The 27,616-nt window shown below is 40.4% G+C and overlaps 1 protein-coding gene and 1 long non-coding RNA gene across 2 annotated transcripts; both read left to right on the top strand.

Moving 5' to 3' along the window:
* Positions 1-7,370: 7,370 nt before the first annotated feature.
* LOC143849330 (C-type lectin receptor-like tyrosine-protein kinase At1g52310) lies at positions 7,371-26,316 on the top strand. The gene is made up of 4 exons (XM_077358326.1): positions 7,371-7,530; positions 15,687-16,100; positions 16,242-16,812; positions 25,606-26,316. Exons 1-4 carry the CDS (start codon positions 7,527-7,529, stop codon positions 26,186-26,188), a joined length of 1,572 nt encoding a protein of 523 aa, XP_077214441.1. The 5' UTR covers positions 7,371-7,526; the 3' UTR covers positions 26,189-26,316.
* LOC143851008 (uncharacterized) lies at positions 10,082-12,942 on the top strand. Its single transcript, XR_013236162.1, has 2 exons — positions 10,082-11,986; positions 12,059-12,942. It is a non-coding gene; the product is annotated as an uncharacterized LOC143851008 (long non-coding RNA).
* Positions 26,317-27,616: the final 1,300 nt, after the last annotated feature.

Below are 27,616 nucleotides of genomic sequence, written 5' to 3' on the forward strand. Positions count from 1 at the left end.
AAATAGTAGTGTAGGATTTTTACACCAATACGCAGGTCATATTTATGCTGTACACAATTAGGGTTTAAGTATTTAAGAACGGAATAGGGAAGAAACTAGAGAGAGAGAGAGAGAGAGAGAGAGAGAGAGAGAGCCGTCATGGAAGCGAAATGTGGGAAAATGAAATGTTGTTTATGGTTTTGAGTAGGATTTTAAAATATTATGAAAATACCACTCATGAATAGACATAAATGAACAAATATATCATTCCAAAATAATTTTAAACCTTTGATATAGGGATCTAATAGACACATAAAGAGAAATATGGATTTTACAACACTGGAATATCCACTTTTCAAATAGTAAAACCGAAGTTTACAATAGATCATGATCAACAACCAAAGTAGAAGAAGAACATGTTTAGGGATATGGAGGATTTCGGATTACACCTTTTTCAAGATGAATCTGATGATATTGCTTTAAATGAATATGAATATGGAAATAGTGCAACAAATCTGATAATTAGAAAGAAAACAATAATCAAATAAAGGTGAGAGAAACTTAACAGTGATTTGAGGCACGAATCTCAATTCGCTGTCCTTAAGACAAGTATCGCCCCTATGTACGACGAACCGTGGTGCAGATTGGGTCTCTTGGCGTATGTCTCCAAGATTCAACAACTCTGCTCGAGGGGGTGGCACTCACGCTACCCGGATGCCTAGCGAATATGCTTATGCAGCCTTGATCAGAGATAAAAAAACGACCCAAAACTTCTTAAAGAACAGAAACCAGAACTTGAAGGAGAAAGAATCAGAGAAAGAAACTTTATGTTTGTCGGTCTTTCCCTTCCCAAAACGACTCCTTAAATAGACTTCCAAAAGTAGCGTCTTAAATCCCTTAATTAAGGGACACGATTAGGTAGCGTTTAGAATGTTGCAGAATGGGAAGAAAAGAAAGGCCGCACTTAATGGGCTGTTATAATACCAAAATGCAAAACTTCATGCTGAATAACTTTAAAGTTTCCAGGAACGGTGAACTTCTTTGACCAAGAACGACGAAGTTATTTTCCAACAACGGCGAAGTTAATTGCCAATAACTTCGAAGTTACCAAAGAATATACTTGACCATTAACAAAACAAAAAATAAAAATAGAAGGAAAGAGAAAACGCTTTGAGCCACACGCACGGCCGGCCGGACCGGGCGGTGTGCGTGTGTGGTATATCCAAAATCCCACCGGGTCCATTCGGCAGCTCATGCGCGTAGTCCCCCCTTTTCCTCTTCTCATTCACAAAGCTAGAGAAGTGAAAACCAATATAAACGCATGAACCTTTCCTCCACTTTCCAATACGGGACTAAATGTCCCCACAAAGGAGAAAGGGAAAGGAGGAAAACTCAAGTTTGCTTTGAAAAGGCCACAAAAGCTTAAAGTGCAAAAGCTAAAAGACAAAAGACAATTGGGTAAATATTATAATTTTGAATTATAATTAAACTTTCTACTTTTCACAAAAGAAAACGTCAACAAAACAATCACCAAAAGATGTGCTTCAATATATGATGGAAGAATAACCATACAAGACAAGAACAAAAGAGAGAAGAAAGCTTCAAAACTATGGAAAAAATTTAGGGCACTTTAGCACTTTGCTTCAAACACAAGCTTGTACACAAGAGAACTTCAATGGAGGTCTACACAAAAGACCTTCAATGGAGATCTTGCTAGTGGAGAATCTCTACAAAAGTGAAGTTAATAAGAATAGGCTTGGTCAATGGGAAATAGAAAGTAAATGGCTTAGGTAAGTAGAAGTGGATTTAGAGCTTCAAAGAAGGGTTTGAATTTGAAATAGGTAAGTAGTGGAAAAAGATGGAGCAAACATGTGTGGCTCTGTGTGGCTCACACATGTGCAAGCTAAACAAAATGACCAACACGTCCATGAATATGAAATTACAATTTTGTCGTCACAGCATCTCTCAGAATATAAATAAAATAAAAGCTACCCTCCTACCCACTCATTTAAGAAATAGGGATTTTTGTACAAGTCCTTGTAATAAATGTAAAATACACTTCGATCCCTCCCTAACATAAAATATCACGATGTCTATCCTTCAATTGACTACTTTCTATGGAGTTTTTTTTTCCGACTAACTATAAATTTTTAGGGCGGTGATAAATTCACCCCCTTTAACGGAAAATGGTTAAGTTTTAATTTTTGTTGGGGTTAGGCATGCTCCTCCACCCATTGAATATATCATAACGGTTCTGTTAAACGGGCGCATTTATCAGTGCACAATTTATTAGGTGGACCCCCAAATATCTTAAATCGACTCCCATGTGTCTTTCTCTCTCCTCTCTCTCTCTCTCTAACCCAGAGGAGAGACAAAGACACATGGGGAGTCAATTTAAGATATATGGGGGTCGATTTATCACTCCCCTTTTTATTATTCTTAAAAGGGTTTTCTTAACGAGTGCGTCGGGGCACTCATTAAGGTGCATTGAAAATGTTAATCTACACATCGTTTGAGAAAAAAGACTCAAAAGCCATGTAAATTTATTGTAGATTTACATTTTCAATGCACCTTCGTTACTAAAACCCTTCTTAAAATACCCAGATTAAATTCTCATTTCCCTCTCTCTTCCCAAATTAAATACTCTTCTCTCTCTCAAATATTAAATTATCCAATTGAAAATTTAGATAGATGCCGAGACAATTCAGAAGAAGGGAATGAGAACCACAAATCACAAATGCATCCAACGAATACATAATGATCTTCAAACACGAAGATAAAGGATACTGATCAAAATTCAAGATAGAAGAGTCCTTACTCAAAATCCGCAAAGTAAAGAATGTCTAAAGAGTTAAATCCCACACAGAGATAAAGAAATTGCTAATCATAGAAAAATCATTGATCATCAAGGACTCAAGCATGCACGAACAACCAAGAAGACATATAGCTCTCAAATTAGTTCTAAATAACTATGCAGGTAGTCTCCCTTTGCAATAGGCTACCTTCGGATTATCCCAATGGAAGGCCGCCACAAATAAAATACGTCTCAATTCAATCCCAACAATTTTCTCAAAACCCAAAAGACAAAGCAACCTCGATATAAGTACGTACACCTTAAAAAACACTATATTTTCTAGACCTTACACAATTCTCTCCTAATTAATGGGGAGGTGATGTTAAGGACTTCCCTCTTGGACCGATACATTATCCCCTTACCCTATTTCGTAATCCCATAGTTATGATCAAGATCTAGGATTGATTCTTCCAAAATACCAACGTACCGACTCTAGGCAATTGGAGTTTGCCATTTCACTTCCTCTAGGTGTATAATCTAAGTGACTAAGGACATCTCAAAGTATCGGGAGGTAGATTTCTTCTATAGTCTCAAGAATGAAGTAAAAAATGACATTATTTCCACCATTAAAGCGTGTATAATCTTAATTTTTGTTGCATTACCCATCCATGATATGTTCATTATATCGATGGTCTGGGACTCTGTGTCATCCTATCTCACATTAGAAATTTTACTCAACTGGAATGCCTAATGACGGGTTTGCGGTCACACACATTCATTGGATTTTATGTCTGTATGGGTCCAATCCAAAATAATTTTAGACCTAAAAATATGGATCCAACGGACACATTTGAATCTAACGTTTGTGCCCATATCCCATCCATCAACGTTCCAATCTTTTAAATACGTTGGACCGTTGGGTGCATTGACAGTGACACCCCAAAGTGAGGCGTCAACAATCTCCATAGTATTTTGTTTAGGTAGATAATAGTGATGCTCACTAAATCAGATAAAGTGGTACCGTTATAAAAAAAGAGAGCACATTTCTAAGGGAAATGTTATCAGCACTACCATATTTTGATGATCTCACTCCTTGCTTTAGTAAAATTAAAAAGTAAGGTATGGCCTGCACAACAGGATGATCCAAACCATCCATTAGATGGGCCACAGCCTAAATAGGTTGTGCCCAAACATTTTGCAGAAATCAGTCGCAAGAACGAATAGAATAGGTGTCAAATCTGTTAACCGAAATAGAGAAAATTGACCACCAACTTAAACTCGACACTTTCACTCTTGAGATCTTATATTAAGCAGGGAAAACTAGAAGATTCACATTGAGAAAATGCCTGAACGAAAAAGAGTCTCCTGGTCTTCTATTATTGCCGCAAATACTCGTTGTGGAAATTTCTTTCAACTCTTTCATATGTTTGAGTAAATGATGGAGGATGGTTTGATTCACAACAAATTCACTTTAGGTGGTTTGTAAGGACTGCTTTTGCATCAGATGTTGGTGTGCAGACTTCCCTCATAAACATCTACTCGAACTGCAAGCAAATTCTTGGATGAAACTCGGTGGATTTTCTGCAAGGTTCCTTATTCTTTACAAGAGTACATTCCAACATGGAATTCGATCATATCCGCTAATGTTTCGAATGGGAATTGAAGTCTTTCACTTGTTTTCAGACATTATTTGCATAGGACTTGTTCGTCCAATAGAACCCACTCATACTAGCATGATCAATGCTTGTGCTTCTGTTGGAGCAGTAGAGTATGGGAGGATAATACATGGAAAAAACGTCAAAGATAGACTGCTAAACAGGACAAGTATGTGGAATTCTCTTGTTACATTTTAGGCTAAGTGTGGGAATTTGAAAGATGCATATAGAATTTTCGAGTTGATATCCCCGAAGAATGTAGTTTCGTGGCATACAATTGTTCTAGGAGATGAACAGAATGGTGATGGCAAAATTGTCGTAGATTTTACGTAGACTAGTCATGTCAGAATCATGTGTGAAACCAAACCTCATAACATTTACCAGCATCCTCAGAGCTATATCTGCTATTTCAGCTCTAAACCATAGTCAAGAGGATGCACAGATAATCAGGTCAGGACTTGAACATGAGACAAGCACAACTAATTCTCTTATTACAATGTACGTTAAGTTCAGAGAAACTGGAAGATCATGCTTAGCATTTGAGAGATTGCCCTACAAGGATGTTATTACTTGGAATTCGATGCTTGTAGGAAATGCCTAGAATGAGGAATGAATTGTTTTGAAGTCTTTGTGGAGATGCAGTCGTCAAGAATCAACCCCAATATTCACAGTTTCATAATTATTCTTAATGCATTATCATTACACCCATTTGTGACAAAATGTTGGAAACACAGTAGAGAGATTCATGCCTAATGTCTTGACGAAAACCGTTGGAAGCAGTGGGATTTCAAGATATAATGCTATCCTAGCAGTGTATGCAACATGCAGTAGATTGGCCTATGCGAAGAAAATCTTCAAAGCAATGAGGAAGAAAGATTCCTACGTGGAATGCGATGATAGATGGGTATTCCGACAATGGCCGTTATTATGACACCGTGATTCTCTTTCTAGATATGCTGGAGCAAGGAATGAAATAATTCCATCAGTTGGCTTTCTCAATTCTTTTTACTGCCTACAGCAAATTGGCTTCCATGCAGCCAAGGAAAAAGATTCATTCCTTCGACTTAACGTACTAGTTTCAGCTTCCTAATCAGTGCTTGTCACAGTGAGAAGCTAGCTGTATCATTAGGTGTTTTGCAGAGTAAGAGTATTATCAGGGTGATTAAGAACCTCTGACTGTGTGGGGACTGTCATGACTTGATGAAATTCACTTCCAAAGTTGAAGAGAGAGAGATTGTTGTTATAGATTCCCGTCGTTTCCATTTTTAAAGGACGGGAGACGTTTGAGTGGTGACTATTGGTAAACCAATGCCAAAGTGCAATGAAGTTTTTAGGACAATGAGAAGAAAGAAGAGATACAATGACAGTTACAAGTTATAAGAAGCAGCATTCCAGCTTCCATTAACACTAAGGTGTCATGTGGGTCATGGCAGGGTATCCCAATTAACGGTGAGCAATTAGAGTACATACTAACCGCCGAAAGATCAAGCTTCTGAGCAGCACTTCATTGAGTCCTTATGAAGCGTAGCACTCTCTTGGTAAAATTCCTTCATTACCTGTGAACATACTCAGAAAGATAACCTTGGGGCCTCTTTGGATGCCACCAAAATTTGTCCTAATTTACTTATAAGATTATGCTTGTTTGATCTTATTTGCAAGCCGGAGGAGCAGAGTGGAGAAAGGATATTGCAGAGTGGAACGACGGTGAAAGAGGGTGGCCGTGGAATTCGAAGCAAAGATGATTTGGCCTAGTATTCTATATTAGAATACTAAGGACATCTGTCGAGATAGAGATGATAGCTGTCCTTCTCAATTAAAATGGGGGATAGGTGGCAGACGTACTCGTGACGGGAAAGTAGAGAAGGAAATGACGGGAAAACCATAGGAAAGGAGGACATGTGGGGAAGTTGTCCCAAAACAAAACCGGGATGCAAATGGCATTTAGACAATAGGCGCACACAAACATTTTTCCCTTTTAGTAGTAGTAAAGGATCATGGTTTTGTTGGTACTAGAGGGACTGAACTGAAATAAGTTTAAGATTAACGTGGACAAATGTAATTTGATTTAGATGGATCAGGGATAACATTTGGGGCCTGGCCCTGTTTGGATTGCAGGATTTTTTCTAGAAAAGTTTGGAAAAGAATTTCTTTCCAAAATTTAGTATTTTCCAATCTTTAATTATAGATAAGTAACTAACATCATAGCAATACAAGTTTCATTTTTAGAGTTTTTATATGGTGCCCAACCGTCAAGTACCGTCAAAATAGTACCGCCCTTGATAATTCCTCACTTTTTAAGTCAAGTACCGTCAAAATAGTACCGCCCTTGATAATTCCTCACTTTTTAAGATGCTGCTGTTGGATCAAATATCAAGGGTGATACTTTTGAAGTACCACCTTCAAGTGACTTGACGTCGGCCATCATATAATTTCTCTCATTTTTATAATTATAATCCCGAGGAATGATAGAGTAGCTGATTTTTGCAAGGGCACCCTTATTGGCTGATTTATGTAAAGTCAACACGGTTTCCACTTTTTTTAGTGCAATTCATTTTTTTCGGCACCACACTTTGCAGAAATTAACCTATAGGGACGCACTTGAAGCTTAGTTTTCCAAGGACGTCCTTCATTCTCATTTCTCTTATATCCCTCCAAATAGAGATTTTATATGACGCCTGACCGTCAAACCACAAGGGCGGCGAGAGAGAACCCCTCCACCCTTGATTTCTGATCCAGCAAAAGCCCCTTTTTTTTGACTTTTTGCTGGATCGGAAATCAAGGGCGGGAGTTTTCTCTCTCTCCGCCCTTGTTGTTTGATGGTCGGGCATCATATAGTTTCTCTCCTCCAAATAAACCAAACCGTATCATTTCATAGGAAATTTTTTTCTCTTATATCCCACAAGGAATGTTTTTCCCTGTAATCCAAACAGGCATGACTTAAGTAGTTAAATGAGTGCAACGGACGGTCAAGATTTTTTGTCAACAAACGGCTGAGATCTGCGATACCCAAAAACCCTAGTCCCTTATAATCTTAACGAGGAGGTCGCATCAGACCTCTCTGCCATAGTAAGCCCTAGGAAGAAGAGGAGCGTTCAGCCATGGGTAAGCCACTGCAATTTCTTTGAAAAATCTTTTGATTTCTTCTTATTTTTCATATTTTATGCATCTGGGTTACACTGTTCTTTCTATCTGCAGATTGAATTAGGGCTAGGGTTTTTGGGTTGTTTGAATCTGGATATCTACAAATGTTTACATTCTGTTTGGATACAAAGATTTTATAGTCCAAGATTGTAAAATCCTGGATTTCACAAGCTAAGAACTATATTTTATAAATTAAAGTCTAGATTTTATAAGCAAAAACGTAGATTGTACATTTTCAGGTAAAATCCAAGTTTCAGCTTCTAAAATCTAGGTAAAGTTCAGGATTTTACAATCTTGGATTATAAAATCCACGTATCCAAACAGCCCCTTTTGCTGTGTTTGAATCTGCGTGTCTATGAATGCGTAGTTTTTAGGGTTTGATTCTAGATTTTGTTTCTTTGGTGTTTCTTGTATTGGATTCAAGGACTGGTTTTCCATTTTTCCTTTTTGGATCTGAGGAGGAAGGTGATAAGAGCCTGATGCAGTTGAAGATCAATTAGGTAGGGTTAGGGCAAAAGAAAGGAGAGAGAGAGAGAGAGAGAGAGAGAGAGAGAGAGAGAGAGAGAGAGAGATTGGGAATATTTTTCTTGTTTTTCTCCTTTTGTACTGACCGAGTGAGCTCCTTTAATAGGGCAACGCCTGCATTGTGTTACATTGATTACTTCAAAACAGAAGTGCTTAAGGAAATGCTTATCTATTAATCTAATTCATCTATTTGTTATTCTAACCCTCCACGTAATCCCTCATCCATTGTGGCCTATTCCTGACTCTTTCTGCCCTGTTGTCTTCTTGCTCTGGAATACTTGAATGGTTTGGGTTTATATCATTGCCGCCCTCTTGGAAACTGACCTTGTCCTCAAGGTCCAAATGAGGGTAATCCCGTTGAAGTACAGTCTCATCCTCCCATGAAGTATCTTCAGGGAGTAGTCCCCGCCATTGAACCAACACTTGAACTGGAAAGTCATCACGGAGGACAGTGCGGGTACTCAAAACGGCCAGTGGTGAAATGAGAGGTTGGTTGTTAAAGCTTTGGGATGGTAGTTCACAGAGAGTATGGGGTGTCGGTCCATAATACGGTTTAAGCAGTGAAATGTGGAACACAGGGTGAATGCGGCTATGCTCTGGAAGCTTCAATTTGTATGCTACCGCGCTCACCTTGGACTCAATTTCATACGGTCCGTAGAAACGTTTACTTAGCTTCTGGGAGGATCGTGGAGCTGCTGACTGTTGCCTGTAGGGCTGAAGTTTCAAAAGGACCCAATTGCCTACCTCAAATTGTTTATCAGTGCGTTTCTGGTCCGCTAAGGATTTCATACGTGATTGGGCCTGAAGTAGATTTGTTTTGAGCTGACTCAAAATCGTGTCTCGTTGCATTAGTTCCTCATCAGCTGCTGCAATTTTTGAAGACCCCATTATATAAGTTGGTAAAGCCGGAGGAGGTCTACCATAGACAGCCTCATAGGGGGTCATTTTAATGGCGGTGTGAAATGAGGTATTATAGGAGTACTCTGCCCATAGCAAAGAAACCTGCCACTGTTTGGGATTTTCCTGAGAAAAAGCTTGGAGATATTGTTCAAGACAGCGATTCAACACTTCTGATTGCCCATCTGTTTGAGGGTGGTAGGCAGACGACATTTTTAAAGTGGTTCCACTTAGCTTCCACACTTCTGACCAAAATTTGCTCGTGAAAATGGGGTCCCTGTCCGACACAAGAGATTTAGGGATGCCATGGTGCTTAACTACCATATCAGTGAATAAACGAGCAACCTTGACAGCAGTATAAGAGGATGGAAGAGCTCCAAAGTGGGCATACTTCGACAATCGATCGACGATGACCAAGATAACTGTGAACCCATTGGAATTAGGTAAGCCGGTGATGAAATCCATGGCAATGTCCTCCCAAATTTGCCGGGGTATCGGTAAGGGCTGTAATAAACCCATCGGAGGAGAAGTGGTGTACTTCGTTTGTTGACAAATAAGACATTGTCGTATAAATTACTTGACGTCTGTCCTCATTGTCAGCCAATAAAAACTTGCAGAAATGCGAAGAATGGTTCGCAACACCCCATTGTGGCCTCCTTGAGGTGAACCATGGAATTCATGCATGATTCGAAATCGCAATGGAGATGTGGAGCTAATAAACAACCTGTGGTTGTGAAACAGAAGGCCATTTCGAACTGAAAATTCTGGGGTGGCATGTCCTTGTGCAATCTCTTCATGTTTAGCTATGATCTCAGATTCCGTGGTGTTTTCTAATTGAATTTGACTTGTAATATCGAAAACTGGACTGGACATTGCCATTTGTAGGTTGGAACTTGCATTGTGCTCTAATTCAGATGGCACTTCTTCAATGCGAGAGAGGCCATCAGCCGCTGGGTTATCCTTCCCTGGTTTATAAACAATAGAGTAATTGTAACCCAGTAATTTACAGAGGTATTGCTGTTGTTCCGGGGTCTGAATGACCTGTGCCATTAGACTTTTTAAACTCCGATGGTCTGTATAGATGGTGAAGTGTTGTCCAAGCAAATATTGGCGCCACTTCTTAACGGCTTCTGTAATGGCGAACACTTCTTTGACATATGCGGACGCAAGAGACATCGTAGGTGACATTTTTTTGCTGAAATAAGCAATGGGATGTCTGTCCTGCATCAAAACAGCTCCAATGGCTAAACGGGAAGCATCTGTTTCCACCACAAATTCCTTGGAAAAATCGGGTAAGGCTAATACAGGGACTTGAGTCATTAATCTTTTGAGTTGATCGAAAGCAGATTGAGCTTCTTGAGTCCAAGTAAAAGCTTCTTTTTTTTAAAGATTAGTTAGAGGATACGCCGCTGTGGCATAGTGATGGACAAACCGTCGATAATACCCGGTGAGACCCAAGAATCCTTGCAACTGCTTCAGAGTAAGAGGTCTAGGCCAATTGAGCATTGCTTGAACTTTTGCTGGATCTGGTTGGACCCCCACGCATGAAACCAAATGGCCCAAATAGTCTATTTGTGATTGGCAAAATTGACACTTAGTCAATTTAGCAAATAGTTGATTTGTGGTCAAACACTCCAAAACAGAGTACAAATGATGAACATGATCTTCCATTGATTTGCTGTAAACGAGTATGTCATCGAAGAATACAATGACAAATTGTCGTAAATAAGGTTGGAATATGGTGTTCATTGTACGTTGAAAGGTGGATGGAGCATTGGTAAGACCGAAGGGCATAACTAAAAATTTGTAATGGCCTTCGTGGGTTCGAAAGGCTGTTTTAGCACAATCTGCTGTTCTCATGTGGATTTGATGATAGCCCGATCGAAGATCAAGTTTAGAAAACACCATGGCGCCATGTAATTCATCCATGAGCTCATCAATAGTGGGGATGGGAAAACGATCCCTGATGGTAATGGAATTCAAGGCGCGATAATCAACACAAAATCACCATGTATTATCCTTCTTTTTTACTAATAAAACAGGGGAGGAGAAAGGACTGTGACTTGGAGCAATGATTCCATTAACGAGCATTTCTCTGACCAGACGTTCTATTTCATTTTTTTGAAAATGGGGATAACGATACGGTTTGACATTGATAGGACAAGAACCTGGTATAAGGTGAATTTGATGGTCGATTGGTCTAGAAGGGGGTAATGTAATAGGTAGTTGGAAAATTCCCGAAAATTGGTGCAAAAGATCAACAACTGCAGGGGGGATGTTGGATGGCAATTCAGTGAGGAGGTTTTCCTGGACCGAATGTTTACTGAGGGTTTCCTCTGATATATCAATTGGAAACAGGAGGCAATCAAATCAGCTTTAGTGAAATGTTTCAAGTGGGTAGCTTTAAGAGGGTGTGGATTGAGTTCTGCTTCACCCACAAGTGTGACAGGCTTTCCCTGCCAATTAAACTCCATTGTAGCGACTCTGTAATTTGTGACAATTGGCCCCAGCTCTGCCAACCATTGAATCCCTAACACAATGTCTGCTCCCTTGATGGGCAAGATAAAAAGATCAAATGTAAAATCGTGTGATTGTAAATTGATCTTAACATTTAGGCATTTTTTGGTGCAGATGAGAGACTCGCCATTTCCGATTAAGACTCTGAATGGAGTAGTCGGAATAATTGGCCAATTCATCGATTTGACGACCCTTTCTTTCACAAAATTGTGGGTAGAACCGCTATCAATTAAAACATGGAAAGAATGGTTAGAATTTACCCCAGTAACGCGGATGGTACTCGGATTTTGCTGGCCCACGAGAGCATTAAAGCTAATTTCTGCTGATTTCTCGCCTGTAGTCAATGTAACGTCCTCTGCAATGTCTTCCATATCAGGGACATCCTCTGGATCGATGTTACCGTCAAATGCAGCCAAATGGTATAGTCGTTTGCGACAATCATGTCCAGGACTATACTTCTCATCGCAGAAATAACAAAGTCCGTTTTCTCGTTTTGCTTTCATTTCTTCCTTTGTTAATTGACGTGTTCTCACCGGTGTTTGTTTTGCAGGAGGTGCTGCAATGGCTTTACTAGGAAAAACCGAAGGAGTTGGTAATAAACCAGGGCCTCCTGTAGGTTTTTGCCAAGTCGATCGCCAAGACTTCCTGATATCATCATATTTTTCCTCATAGATTTTTGGTAGAGACATCACTTGTAAAAGGGAAGAAGGTTGCAAAACTAGGAGTTCCCTTTTTAGATCTAGTTTGAGACCGTAAATAAAACAGCTAATAAGGAAGGATTCAGAAAGACCAGTGACCTGATTGGAGAGCTCCTCAAATTGCGATTGATAATCAGCAACGGAGGAAGATTGTTGTAATTTCGATAATTCCCCCGTTGGATCTGTGTAGAGAGATCGGCCAAATCGCAGTTGGATTGCGTCCAAGAACCCTTTCCAGGAATTGATCAGATTGTTTGCTTTTGCCCACTGAAACCATGAAAGGGCAGGTCCTTCCAAATGGAAAGAGCTGATCATCAAACGTTGATCATCTGGAGTGCTGTAATAGTTGAAAAACTGCTCTACTCTGAATACCTACCACATCGGATCTGAGCCATCAAATTTCGGAACATCCATTCGAATGAATTTGTTGTAAGCGGATGAAGAGGAGTGAGTCCTTCAGGGGCGCTGGCAGAGGACTGATCGTCGCCAGGGATTGGGTGAAAACTTGTTGATGGGAGACGAACTTGTAATTGCTTAATCATATTGACGAGTTCCTCGTGTTGCTGCGTCTGAGTTAATTGCAATTCGTTGAGTTGCTGTTGATGAAGTTTGAATTGCTCATCAATCTTGGATTGCGCGCGTGTGCTGTCGGCCATTGATTTCGACGGACTCAATGAAAGCGCCAATGATAAGAGCCTGATGCAGTTGAAGATCAATTAGGGAGGGTTAGGGCAAAGAGAGAGAGAGAGAGAGAGAGAGAGAGAGAGAGAGAGAGAGAGAGAGAGAGAGAGAGAGAGAGATTGGGAATATTTTTCTTGTTTTTCTCCTTTTGTACTGACAGAGTGAGCTCCTTTAATAGGGCAACACCTGCATTGTGTTACATTGATTACTTCAAAACAGAAGTGCTTAAAGAAATGCTTATCTATTAATCTAATTCATCTATTTGTTATTCTAACCCTCCACGTAATCCCTCATCCATTGTGGCCTATTCCTGACTCTTTCTGCCCTGTTGTCTTCTTGCTCTGGAATACTTGAATGGTTTGGGTTTATATCAGAAGGGTTTCCTATCGATGGATCTGCTGGTCTTGCTATTGATTATTGCTTATTCTCAATTTTTTTCATAAACCGTCTGTCAGTATTTTTTCCTCGATTTAAGGATTTATCATCTTATGTTTAGGGTTTTGATGTCTACCAATTGTGCCTTTTAAGCCTTAGATTGTTGATGTAGTGCTGTATAAATTGTTGCACTGTTCTGGAATATGATTTTGGGTTCGATTTCATTGAGTTTCATTTTCTTTACATATGGCCTTGCTTGAGGAGGTTCCTATCCTGTTTCCATGGAAATTTGGTTTTTGAAGTCAAGGAAGCAGAATTCTCCCCTGGGAGTGGGGAACCAATCCGAAAGGGGATTCTTCTCGAATCCCAAAAAACTGGAAATCCCGGTTCGGATTCGTCGGAAACCCGATTCTCACTTTTGGGAATCGCGGTTTATGATTCCCCGGAAATCCGATTCCTACTTTTGGGAACCGCGGTTTAATGTTATATGAAACACGATTTCCCGGAGATTCCCTTGCGATTGCCAACTCCCCAGCGATTCCCCTACAATTCACCGGCGATTCTCCGGCGACTCTCTGGCGGTTTCACGATTCCCGCTTCCGATCATCTGGGAGCCTTCGATTCCTGCTTTCAATTCTCGCTCTGGCAATCTTGTTTGAAGTTCCCAATTTGGCTTGATCTACTTACTAGTGTTATTTCTCAAGAGTCACTGCTGAGAAACATAATTATTAAACAGCGATGGAAAGTAAAGCTTTTATGATACTAGCTCAAAAAAGTTTGTAAAATAGAACGGAAGGAAAAATAGAAAGCATGAAGTGTGCAAAAATCTTTGCAACCCAAAAAGTTTGTAAAATAGAACGGAAGGAAAAATAGAACGGAAGCAGGAATAAGCAGAGACATTTGTAAACCCTCCAAATATATATAAAAAAGGAGGGTTGTTTTACTGACATAATAGCCATTAATTGTGCAGACGGAGTTTAGCAAAAGCCAAGCCTTCCATTTAGAAGAGAGAAGAACAATATTGAGCTCTGAGGAGACTAGTCAGATCGAAGAGGAGGCTCAGATTGGAAATCAAACCCATGTTGGGGAGAGAGAGATCAACCGATACCCATCTGCTATTCTGTTGTGATTTTAGAAGTTTCAGTTCACAAGTTTACAAGTGATGAAGAAAAATAGCTGCAATTTGGGGATTGGGTTGGGGGCGAGAAGAGGGAGGCATAGGGGTTTCATTTTCTATTTTTCCGACATAAATGCGTAGCAGAAGAAGGAAGTAGGCCTGTTAACGAACCCGAACAGTCCAATGGATCCGACTCAGATCTGATCGCACCGCCCAAAATCACATGTGATTGAGACCCAGCCATGACCGTCTCATCCTTCAATCCCAAAAGATAAAAAAAACCTCAATGTGAGGGATGCTAGATACACAGGCGCCCTTGTGTAATAAAGAGGAAAGGGCGACCTCATTGGTCCACCTCATTCTAACCCAACGGGCATTACAAGTTCCGCAGGTTATATTTTCCCTTTAAGCGACCATTAATTGCGGGAATCTAATTGCGTTTTAACCATACGATTAAAAGCTTACTTATCATTTTAGTAACCTTCCATTTAATTCGCCAATGAAATCTCTCTCTCTCTCTCTCTCTCTCTCTCTCTCCCCCAATTGGTTAAGCCACCAAGAACAATATAAAACAACTGTGAATTGATGTCTTTTAACCTTGTCAGCTTCTCTCCTTTTCCGACTACAATACATGCATGAACTCACAGGTCACTAAAACCGTACTCCATTGAAGAAGTAAATGGTTTGTCGGGTGGGTCACATTTTCTCCATAATTTTATTGTTTAATCTCAAAGTGTAATGACTTGACTGCTAATTTTCTAGAATTTCAATCTTCTGAATGAATGGACTGCTTGTAAATACAACTTATGTAAAAAACTAAAAGGAAAACATGTTATGTAAAAATCCATGGCATTAGGGGATTACTAATCCTCGGATAAACACCCAAGGCATTTTGGGATCACTTTGCCCATTTTATTTTCGATTTTGAGAATTGATTTTGCTGCCAACATTGATTATTCCATGCAAAATTAAACACAATTGATTGATCTACCTTTGATTGATGGGTTTTCTATCATCATAAAATAAATGGTGGGATCAATATTCTAACAATTGAATTTATATTATGAGGTGGCCAGCGAAAATCTAATCGTAAAACGTAATTGTTATTCGACTTGAATTGTGGTTCACTTCCATTTGAGATCATAATGGAATCATATGATTTGAATTGCAAATCATAAAACTTCAAAAATATTGATGGCAACTTATTGAGCTTCCTGTTATTTGATTCTTGATACATGTCCTAATTTAGAACTCGGGTAAAACCCGTTGTGTTTATTGTGCTAAAATGTAACATTTTCTCTTGGCAGCATTATGCCCTTCTGATTGGGAAGCCGGCCCAAATAAGAATAAATGCTTTAAATATATGAGAAGTTCCCAATCTTGGGATGGGGCAGAGGCTTTTTGTCAAGGTTATCACGGACATTTGGCAGCATTGACATCAGTCCAGGAATTAAGTTATGCTCAGAAGTTATGTGCTGAGACTGTCAATGGTTGCTGGGTTGGTGGACGAAGTTACAATTCTACGGTCGGTGATAGTTGGAAATGGTCTGACAATATGTCACGTTGGAATGAGTCGGTGTTTCCTGGATCGCCATTTCACTCCAATTGTACCAATGCTTCATGCCGCAACGATTCATGTACATTGGTGACTAATGGTCATGCTGCTCTCGTTGGGGAGAGATGCAATACATCTCATGATTTCATATGCATGCTTGATATAGGTATTTCGGACCGACTGATACCATTCCATCCTTTGATATTTATTTTGATATTCTCTTCTTGCTTAAGCTTTTCCAAACCGTCCTTGTTGAGATTAAATTAAACATGAACTTATTTTGATATTCTATTCTTGTTTGCACCAGAAAATAAATGTTACAACAAGCAATGCCACAAGGAGTATCTTATCATCCTAGCAATTGTCAGTGGGTTGATTCTTGCTACCACACTAGCTGTTGTAATTTGGCTCCTTGCATACAGGCGGAGCAAAAGACGGAGAAGGTCAAGGAAAATATCTAATCCATCAGAAGCTGCCTTGGTTCCCCCATCATGGAAAGTATTCACGAATGAAGAAGTAAGGTCAATTACAAAGAATTTTAGTGAAGGAAACCGACTTATTGGAGATGCCAAGACAGGGGGCACATATACTGGGCTTTTGCCCGATGGTTCGAGGGTAGCAGTCAAGAGATTGAAGCGGTCTAGTTTTCAGAGGAAAAAAGAATTTTATTCTGAGATTGGAAGAGTTGCAAGACTTCATCATCCGAATCTTGTTGCTGTGAAAGGATGTTGCTACGATCATGGAAACCGTTATGTCGTGTATGAGTTTGTTGCTAATGGGCCTTTGGATAGATGGCTACACCACATACCAAGGGGAGGCAGGAGCTTGGATTGGGTGATGAGAATGAGAGTTGCTACGACTCTTGCACAAGGAATTGCGTACGTATACATCTTTGATCCTTTTGTAATGCAAAGAACTGTGAATCTGGACTGCATTTCTATTCATGTCGATATTTATGTTTTAGTTTTACTTTGGGGTGTATGTATTTCACATGATTGAAAAAGATTATGCAATTTTCAAGTTGAATTTCTGGCTTATAGCTTAGAGATTCTGTTCTATGTTCCCTATAGTGATTGAACTTTGCCAGTCAGAATAGACTAAATTGCTGTCAATAACAGAATTGGCCACTCTAATATTTTCTTTCGTTATGCTTTATAATTGTCTCTTGCTATTTTATGCTGTAATATGGATATCGTTTGATGCCCATAGCTCAATTCAGTTGAATGTAACTTCTTCCCCACATCTTCTTTCGATATATCCTCATATACATTTAGAAATTTATAGTATTATAATGAAACATAAGTAACAGATTTGTCTTAAAAATAATTCAAATATGTTTTAGAACTATGTAACTAGATGATGCATGATTCTCAGTTATTTTAGCAGTGTCAGCCTATCCTTCTATGATAGACATCACCTCTCTTTGATTCATCACAGCGATTGCTTTTCTTTTATCTTCATTTGAATTTTCTTGTCTCCGTTTCCAAAGTATGTTGAATGATAATTCAAGTGTCCACCCTGCTATCCTAGGCCCTAGCTACCATTGCATACTACTCCTAGAGGCCGTTTGACTTCCAAGCCATCCTTGATAAAATTTATCCCAAAAAAGCACTTCACAATGAAGCAGAAGTGAGATAATCATCTTAGAAATAATTCATAATTACATCTTAGAACTATGTAACTAGCTATTCTCAGTTATTTTGGCACATGGCAGTCTGCCCTCCTAAGATAGACTTCAATTTCTCTTTGATTTTCTCTTATCTTGTATAGTTTTTGAACTCTCTTCTTTGCACATAATCCAAAGTATGTTAAATGATAGTTCAAGCATCCACTTTGCTATCCTAGCCTCCATTGCATGCAACTCCTAGAGGCTGTTTGATTGTTGAACGCTATTCAATATATAATTTATCCAAAAAAGCACCATATCTTCAAAAAGTGAAGTGTAATCCAGCCAACAGATGGTATTCCGCTTATCCTCGTCTTTTGAAACGTATGTTTCTTGAAGGATAGATATTATGTGGGATAGAACTTATCTGGAACAGCATATTCTTGAATACAAGGAATCCCAGAACATAGTCTTATCCATGAATGCCTATTTTGCAATCAAACAGCCTCTTAATGATTTCATTTGGGTCATGGAAAAATGTGTATTGCTTCCTGTTTTTGGCTTTCTTGCACATGCCTTGTGTTGAGAAAATCCACCGGGCAAATCCGATCCGATCGTGCACAAATTAAACGGAAAAAATAAAAGAAACACAAGCAAGCCACAAGATGAACACCAAAGATTTTACTTGGTTCAGCCAAGCCTACTCCATGGGCGAGAAACACGATCTTCCACTATGAGAAAATCAATATACAAGGATTAAAATGGATTAACCCAAAACCTTTTCCTTACTTCCCAACCCAAGACTGTAGAAGAGAGTAACCTGAGAGAAACCCACAAGAGAAAATCCCAAGAGAATAGCCCAAGAAGAAACCCCAAGAGGAACCCAAAGAAGAAACCCACTTTCTCCTTCCCTCTTTCTCTCTCTCCTCCTCTCACATTCTCAAGCCACACAAAGAGTCTCTTTCATATCAAGGTTTACAAGACTTGTTGGAGTGATGCTGTTCTTACGGGCTCTTACTGGTTGCTTTCTTGGGATCTGTCTTCCATCTTCCATATTGGGTGGTCGTTCTCCTTTTTCCATCCTCCACCCTTTAGGTGATCCATTTCCTTTAACACCCTGTGTTTTTTGTTGTCAGGGCTTGGTTCATCAGTGGTCTCTTGACCCTGTGTTTTTTGTTGTCAGTGCTTTGTTCATCAGTGGTCTCTTTGGTTGGATAAGCTTGACCTTCGTTCTGAGCGGTGCGTCTTTCTTGGTTACTCTTGCACACAAAAAGGGTACAAGTGTTACAGTTCTACTCTTCGGGCATGCCTTTGTCTGTGCTGACGTTACCTTCTCTGAGGATACGCCCCATTTATTGCCCACTGCTACTACCTTTGTTCCTGCATCTGGGGTACCTCTTCCCTTACCCATTCATGTCGTCACTGCCTACCTTACCTTCCTTATGTAACCTTGTCATCACTGAGTTTGGTGTACCTCCTAACCCTGTCACCACTGCCCGTCCAAACAGGTGAAGGTTTATACTCGTCATCCTCGCGAGTTGGTGTACACTCATACGACTGCTCCTTCCTCTCCGTTACCTCACTCCGATCCACCTCGTATCTGGCGAATCCGCCACAGGTATTGATCTTCCGTCTACTTCTCCCGAGTCCCTTATTGCTTCTCGATCTCATTCACGGTCTACTGCTCATCTTATCTCTCATTTCGTTTCATATGATCATGTTTCTCCCTCCTACATGCGTTTTCTATCATCCTTATCCTCTCATGCTGTACCTAATTCTGTTGCAGAGGCCTTATCTCATCCAGGTTGACGCTTTGCTATGGAGGCCGAAATGGAGGCTCTGACCTCTAACCGTACATGGGAGCTGGTTCCCCTTCCTTGGGGTGCCCAGTTCGTTGGTTGTCCTTGGGGTGTTTACTGTTAAATATCTATCTTATGGTATCGTTGATCGGTTGAAACTTGAAAGCCATCAACCCGTTTGATGGCTAAGGGCTATACACAGACCTTTGGTGTCGATTATATGGAGACCTTTTCCACTGTGGCAAAGATATTGTCGATTCGTTTATTCATTTCTTTAAGAGTTAACCATGGATGGCCTCTCTATTAGTTGGATGATAAAACGCCTTCCTACATGGTGACCTCTTTGAAGAGGTATATATGGAGCGACCTCCTGGGTTTGTTGCTCAGGGGGAGATTGGTTTTGTTTGTCGACTTTGGAAGGTGTTATATGGGCTAAAGCAGTCTCCACGAACTAGGTTTGGCAGATTCAGCGATGTTTTTAAACGGTTTGGTTTGAGACAGTGTGCTGTTGATCACTCAGTATTTAGTGCTCACTCTGGTGATGGCTATATCTTTTTGATTGTATATTTGAATGACATTGTGACTACTGGGGATGATGAGTCAGGTATTTAGAGACTCAAAAAGTTCCTTTAGAGAAGGTTTTGTACTAAAGACTTAGGACGTCTACGGTACTTTCTGGGTATAGAGGTGGCATACTCCTTTGGTGGTATTTCCTTGTTGCAAAGGAATACGTTCTTGATATTCTAGAGGAGATGGGATCATTAGGAACAAAGCCAACTCAAGTTCCTATCGATCCTAATGTGAAGCTTCTTCCGGATCAGGGGGAGTTATTGAAGGTCCCTGATGAGTATAGAAGGTTGGTGGCCAAATTGATGTATTTGAGTGTGTCTCGACCCGACATATCATATGTAGTGGGAGTAGTGAGCCAGTTTATGAGTTGTTCTCGTAATTCAGATTGGGCATATGCCCTTCAGATAGTCAGATACTTGAAGAGTGCTCTTGGGAAAGGTTTATTTTTCAGAAAGCATAATCATATGAGACTGGAAGGGTTCACAGATGCAGACTGGGTAGGATCTCCAGTAGATAGGAGATCAAATGCAGTGGTTACTGTAAGTTTGTGGGAAGAAATCTTGTTTCTTGGCATAGTTAGAAATAATATGTTGTTGCTAGATCGAGCGTAGAGGTTGAGTACCGAGCTATGGCTAATACATGTGGAGGGTTGACATGGTTGAGGTCTCTTCTGACACATATTGGTATTCGTTCTTCATCTCTAGTACCTTTGCATTTTGACAATAGTTCAGCGATTCATATTGCCTCTAGTCCAGTTTTTCAGGAGAGGGCGAAGCATATTGAGGTTAATTCTCACTCCATTCATGAGAAGCTTCAGAGTGGAGATTAGTACTATCTTCACTAGGTCTGCAGATCAGTTGGCTGATGTGTCATTAAACCATTCGATAAATCCAAGTAAAAGATATTTGCAACAACCTGTGGTTGTATGATATATACAATTCAGCTTGGGGGGAGTGTAGAGGGTATTTTGGTCTTTTACATGTTACCCTCGTTATTGTATATATAACATATTACATAGGAGCTCCCTTCGAGGAGACTCCATCTTCTTCCTCGCTCTTCTTCTTCTAACTCTTATCCACAATAACACTAACCATTAATTGACTTTATGTGATTATAATATCTTATTAGATGAGGTTTATACCAGGTTTTCAAAACATGGATGCAAACTAAAACTCGCCTAAAGCAAAGCCTAGTTGACTCGGTGTGGCGTAGCGCATCGCGGCCGAGTACTTGGTTGGTGCGGTTATAAATTGTGAGAGTCAAAGGAAATTTGATTGGCTTGGTGTTGGTAGGGCATAACACATGCTCAGACAAAAACTCTGCAAGGGAAAAGGGAGTCGACTAGCCAAGTCAACAATTGACACAGTTTTGAAAGAGTGGGTTATGCTTTATTTAGTTTAATGATGATTTATGCTTTGAAATGAAGCACATTTTTTTTAAAATTATACTATTTTTGGTTTTTTCTTAAGTTTTCCATTTTTCTTTATTTTATTTTATTTTTTGAAATGATGGATGTTTTATCAAATAAAATTAAAAGAGCCCGCGACCGAGGTGGTTAGAGCTATGATACATGATCCCATCAAGATACACCAAATAGCAAATCCGTCAAGCTGGTTAGCAGTCAAAAATCTCTGATGATGCCCTATCAACCCTGAGCAGGCTAAATGACCTCTCTCTCTCTCTATTAGTCAATATCCTAACATGTTGGAAGTGGACTTGTCGTTCTACCACATGATCTTCAATCTCGTCAATCAACTTCGAAAATCTCATTGGATGAGGGGAGCTCCTGTTCATCCACCTAATGACATTAAGGAATCTCCCTCAACAATAAGATTATCTATATCTCTAGGTGCACAATCCTTATCCCCAGCAAAATGGCCCTCACTTCCACCACATTAGATTCCTTAAATCCAATAGGCCCCGAAAAGGCCCACTTGACCGACCCTTACTCGTCTCTAAGGATTAGGGGTGCAACTCGGGTCGGTTTGGCCTCAACCCGAACCCGACCCGAGCAACCATTTACTCAACCCGAACCCGATCCGTGTTCCAACCCGACGAGGTTCAACTTGACCCGACCCAACCCAAGGAACCCTTTTTGCCAACCCGAACCCGACCCAACCCGAGTTCAACCCGACCCAACCCTAGATTTTAAGCTTAAAAAATAAAAAAATTATTAAAAATATCGGGTTGAACTTAGGTCGGGTTGCCCAAGCCCTCAACCCGAACCCGAACCGAACTCAACCTGGGTTGAGAAAACTCAACCCGACCCCGACCCCGACCCCGACCCGAACTCAACCCAACTCGACTTTTAATCAGGTTGAACCCGACGGGTTCGGGTTGAGCCTGCCCAAGTTGCACCCCTACTAAGGATCCCTCCATTCCCTGTCAGGCCTCTCTAAGGATCCCTCCATTCCTTGTTGGACCCAAATTACCTAGGCTTGACCCATCTAAGTTTAACTTTAGCCATCCGGCATCTAGGAGGGGCCATTTGGAGTCTATAACCTTTGACCTTTCCTTAGAGGAGCAAATCTCCCATGCATCGTTGTCTGGTATCTAAGGTGCAATATAACCTAAATTCAGGAAGGATCCTCGCCCAAGAGATAATAAAGGAGGTCATCCTCTAGTAGGTAAATGATGAACTCTTAGCCACATTCTTGAAGATTCGGGCATTCCTTTCTTTCCAGAGAGCCCAGAGAGTCGCAAGCAGGGCTAGCTTCCGAAGGATCATCCCATTGGTAGTCATCCCTTTAAATTTTTGTTGAAGAAACTCAAGAAGTTGCCTCACACTTGAGGTTTATCCCTTGCCACACAAAAGAGTTGAACACCTTGCCTCACGCCTCTGCCCCTGAAAAGGGCATATCATATGTATTTAATAAAAAAAATCTTCTATATTAATCCTTAAAGGGAAAGAACAATGATGTTTTTTCTACCATTCTGCTTTGATCTTAAAGGTTTCCATGTATTTCCTCCTGATAAGATGGTTTTGCTGTTTTTGGTGACTGCCAGTTCTGTTTAATAAACGCTATATGACTCTATTCCCTCAACTCAATTTGTTTCATGCCTTTTGACTAGATTGTTATTTACTTTTTACCTCCCTATTCACTGAGTTTGATGTTGAGCTATGTCATCAAGTCTCAGAGACATCTAGGAACATGACCACTTTTCTCTATATTAGGCTTGGAACAATATTTTCCATTGGTTGAGCTACTTTCTGGGTCATTGTTAATACAAAAAATTTAAACCACACATGTCATATGCTGATTAGAACTAACTATTATGTCCTTGAAAATTTATATCATCTTTGGCTTAGAGTTATAGGTAAAATCTTTTGGATTTGAAAAAAAAATGGATTATGGATGTTCCGTATCATCAAAGATCACTCTATCAATATGCTCTGAAATTATGTTCGCATAGCCACAGCTCCTTTCTGTAAAAATAAACATGGTGTATAGTAGGGATTGAGAAAGTTAGTACTTAGTTCAGTTGTCTTCTTGTTTTGTTTTACTGGTGTTCTTTAGATCACATATAGCCCTTTTATGTAAACACAAACATTTTGTACAGTAGGGACTGAGTAAGTTACTTAGTTCGTTCTTTAGCTTGTTTTGTTTAACTGGTGTTCTATAGATTTGTCAAACAACCAATTACTCCAAATGCTTAAGCTGTTGGAGAATGCGTTATTTAATCTTTTATACTTCTAACACTCCCTCTCACGTGTGGCCCCTCTTTTTTAGGGTTGGCCTGCACGTGGCACATGTGGTTCTTTTTTGGTTTGGCCCTTAGATGTTGATTTTTAATATCAAGGAGTTTTGAACTCAAGACCTTTTTTCTTGTACCATGTCAAAGTACCAATTACTTCAAATGCTTAAGCTGTTGGAGAAGACATAATTTAATCTTTTATACTTCAAAAAGATCATATATCATGGCTGAGTGTGTCAATCATTCCCTGACAATACATCTATTGTTGTTTGATGGGTCTGCTTAAGCTACTTTCAGTCATTGTTAACACAAAAAAGCTACCACATGAGTCATATGCTGATACAGTTAAGTATCGGCATTAAGTTTGTAGGTAATGATTGATGAACCTCTCCTTATGTTGACATGCAATTTAATTGTGGACTGGTATGAGGCAAAAATGATTGGATTTGTCGTGCATCTTAAATCACATGAAATGTGCCTTAATGTCTTAAATTGTGGACTGGTATGAGGCAAAAATGATTGGATTTGATTGAAAGGTGACTGGGAGAGGAAAAATAGGCGATTCGGGAGCTCCCTCTCTAGGACGGCGGAAACCCTAGCGAGGGAGGCAGATCTCTCTCTCTCTCTCTCTCTCTCTCTCTCTCTCTCTCTCTCTCTACGGAGAAAACAAGGACAATCAAAAGTAGGGTTCGGGTTTTCGCCCATGCCCTTTGCGATTTGAACCCGGGCTCCATTTGCAGCCAATGGCGATCCTTTCTTTTCTTCCGCTGCTGTTCACTTGGACGGCCACCTCCGTGACAGATGGCATTGGCCCGAAAGGTCGGGGAGACTGTTGGGGGGCCTGATCTGGCCGAAGGGCGTCAGGAGACTGGGTAGGCCGTCGGGAGATACACAGAAAAGCACCAGAGAGACCATCGGGAGGCTGGTTCTGGCTTGAGGAGACCATCGTGAGAGCCATAATACAGCCAAGGAGTCCGGATTTGGTCAGAGGAGGCCGGATTTGGCCGGAGCCCGTCAGAAGGAGGCCGGATTTGGCTGGGGGCCGGATCTTGCAGGAGGTCTTGTTCGGTCCAAAGCTACGACTCAGAACCTTTGGCTGTGGCCGGATCTCGACGTTGTGGAGACTGGCGCTGGAAGGCTGTGGGATGCCCGTGGGTTGCCGATTATGGAGGCCTTGGAAGGCCGGGGGAGGCCCATGGGGTGACGAATGTGGAGGCAGTGGAGGCCATGGGTTGCTGGATATAGCAATGGAGGGTTAGGTGGAAGAAACTGATTTCCTGCCGGATTTAATGAGGGTCTGCTGGAGCTTGGTGGTGGTGCGAGGTGGAGGCCGCTGGAGATCGGATGGTGAAGATGGTTGTCGTTCACGGTTAGGGGCGCATAATAGCTGTAGGTCTTCGAGCAGGATTTTTGAAAATCGAAGTCGCTAGCTTGAATGAGGTGGAGAAGCCTGTGTGGCACGGCGAACACGCATCATGACTTGGCGGGGCCCACAAATATGGCACTTTTGCTTGGATTCGACACAAGTAGGCTACTGGGTAATGTAATGGGGAATGGGGATGGGTAGCATATAACGGATATGTGAGCTATTGCTACTTTATGAAGGGGGAGATCCTGTTGTAGCTGTTTAGGGGACAACTTGTCCCTTATTTGGCACTTTTTGGATTAATAAATGTCAAGTAAAAAAAAAAATTGATTGGATTTGTCGTGCATCTTAAATCACATGAAATCTGCCTTAATGTCTATTTTGATCTTTTTTGATGGGTCACTCTGGAGAATTCTATGTCAAAAAAAAAAAAAAAAACTCATTGATCGACTTGGAACTAGGGAAGCCAATGGCCAGGCTAGTACCAAGTTGAGACTACAATTTTATAAAGATAATGTCTGAATCAAACTTGACTGATTTCCCAGTTGTATACTAAAGTATGGTTATGTTACTTGTTCCCTCAGTACATGTCTATCTCATAGTTTTATTATTTCTGCCTCATCTCCCATATCAGCTTCCTACATGACAAGGTGAAGCCACATGTGGTGCACCGGGATATCCGTGCCAACAACGTCCTACTTGACGAAGAGTTTGGAGCACACCTAATGGGTGTGGGTCTCTCGAAGTTTGTTCCGTGGGAAGTAATGCATGAACGGACGGTGATGGCTGGCAATCATGGATACCTGGCTCCAGAATTTGTGTATAGAAATGAGCTCACCACAAAGAGTGATGTTTACAGTTTTGGGGTTCTGCTACTGGAAATTATTAGTGGGCGTAGACCCGCACGGGCAGTTGATTCTGTGGGTTGGCAGAGCATATTTGAGTGGGCGACTCCCCTGGTTCAGACCCACAGGTACCCTGAACTATTGGATCCACTCATCATCTCTGATATCCCTGAGGATGCGGTGATACAGAAGGTGGTGGACCTTGTATATTCTTGCACACAGCATGTTCCGTCCGTGCGGCCAAGGATGTCACATGTTGTCCATCAGCTGCAACAGTTGGGATTGAGAAGTGCCTCCCAACAGCTGACAAGCGGGGCAAGCTCGACTGCTGCCTCTCGAATGTCGCCATTGGAGGTAGAATCCATTTTCTAACAACTTTTTTAATGCTCATGACCACTTGTAGGCCTTTTCAACTTAGAACTGGTAAAAAAATGTATTAGATTGCTGTATTATGTATTGTTAATTAAGCTCTTAAATAGAACTCAGTAGTACTACATGTATGCTTGCTTCTTCTTACCCGTTGGAGAGCATTCTCTTCAAATTTAACTACATATGGACTTACCAGAAGAGTTGGTTGGGTCATTCCCCGGAAATTGGCAGGCATTATTGATTTGATGGATCAAGGCAATGGGGTAAAAGATACTGTTATCTAGCAAATAGGTGATGTAACGGACAATCTCTGCTTCCAATGTTGGGTCATTAATTTGCCTTTTGGTTCAATTTGTGTGAAAGATTGAAGTTTTACTCACAAATTGCATCAAAATCCAATCATGTTACAACCCAATGAAACTTTCGGTTTATTCAATTGATATTTATCTGTTTCAATTTCCCTCTCTAATTAGCCCTCTGAATCGAACTTTTCCATGCTGTAATGTTTCGGTTCCTCTTATTATCATTGATGTGCGTCGGATCCAATTTTAATAGTATTGTATTACCTATCAAAGACGACTTTTCATAATTTGGATTACAGTTATCCTCTGTCCAAGTATAATTGCCTATGTTAGATGACCCAAGCCCTTTATCTGCTAGGCTTGAAATGAATAGACGATTTAGGACAGTTGTAAGCCTCTAATTTGTGGAGGTTTTCCTTCCGAAGGTGTTCTTGCTGAACATAGATAGTGGGTTTTTTTATTTTATCACCTCCTGTTTTTGAGAATTTCCAATACTGATTATTGTACTCAAAATTATACAAAGATTAGAGGGGGTTGATGCCCCAAAACATTCAAGCTCACATTCTATCATTCTTTATGTCTATCCACAATCCCAAAATGCTGACAAGAGCCAATCAAACAGGTGTTTAATTATGCACCGCCCTTATCAAAAGCAAGGGGATGCAAATATCATTTCTCCAAGAGAGGATAGGCTGAGTAAAACAATCTCTATGTCAAAACTCAAAAGTACTTCAAAGACCTGAACAGTCGTAAGAAGTCTGCCTACTTTGATTTGCAAATTTAATGCTCACATGTAGTAGAGGGGGATTGTAATCCAACATTGGAGTAGATGGCGTTGGGGTTCCAAATAATTTTGCGAATGTATATTTTGCCTCTGTACCAAACACCCAAAATAGCAAAAGCACCCATAATAGTTCACAACCAAGGACACGCGAACTATCCTAAATTTTTTTCGCAGTTTGGTTGGTTTCTTGTATAAAGGATGACAGCAGATACAAAGCAGAGAACTTGTGGAAAGACTAACAGACACAACATGCATTCCATCATTCACCATCCCCTGAATAATATCTGTGAAAACATAAGTAGGCATTAACTTAATGTTTATGCAGTGATCATATACATGCAGAAT

The sequence above is a fragment of the Tasmannia lanceolata genome, unplaced genomic scaffold (genome assembly GCF_043159265.1).
Source record: "Tasmannia lanceolata isolate RefF3 unplaced genomic scaffold, GAP_Taslan_0.1 ptg000018l, whole genome shotgun sequence".
NCBI classification, from domain to species: Eukaryota; Viridiplantae; Streptophyta; class Magnoliopsida; order Canellales; family Winteraceae; genus Tasmannia; species Tasmannia lanceolata.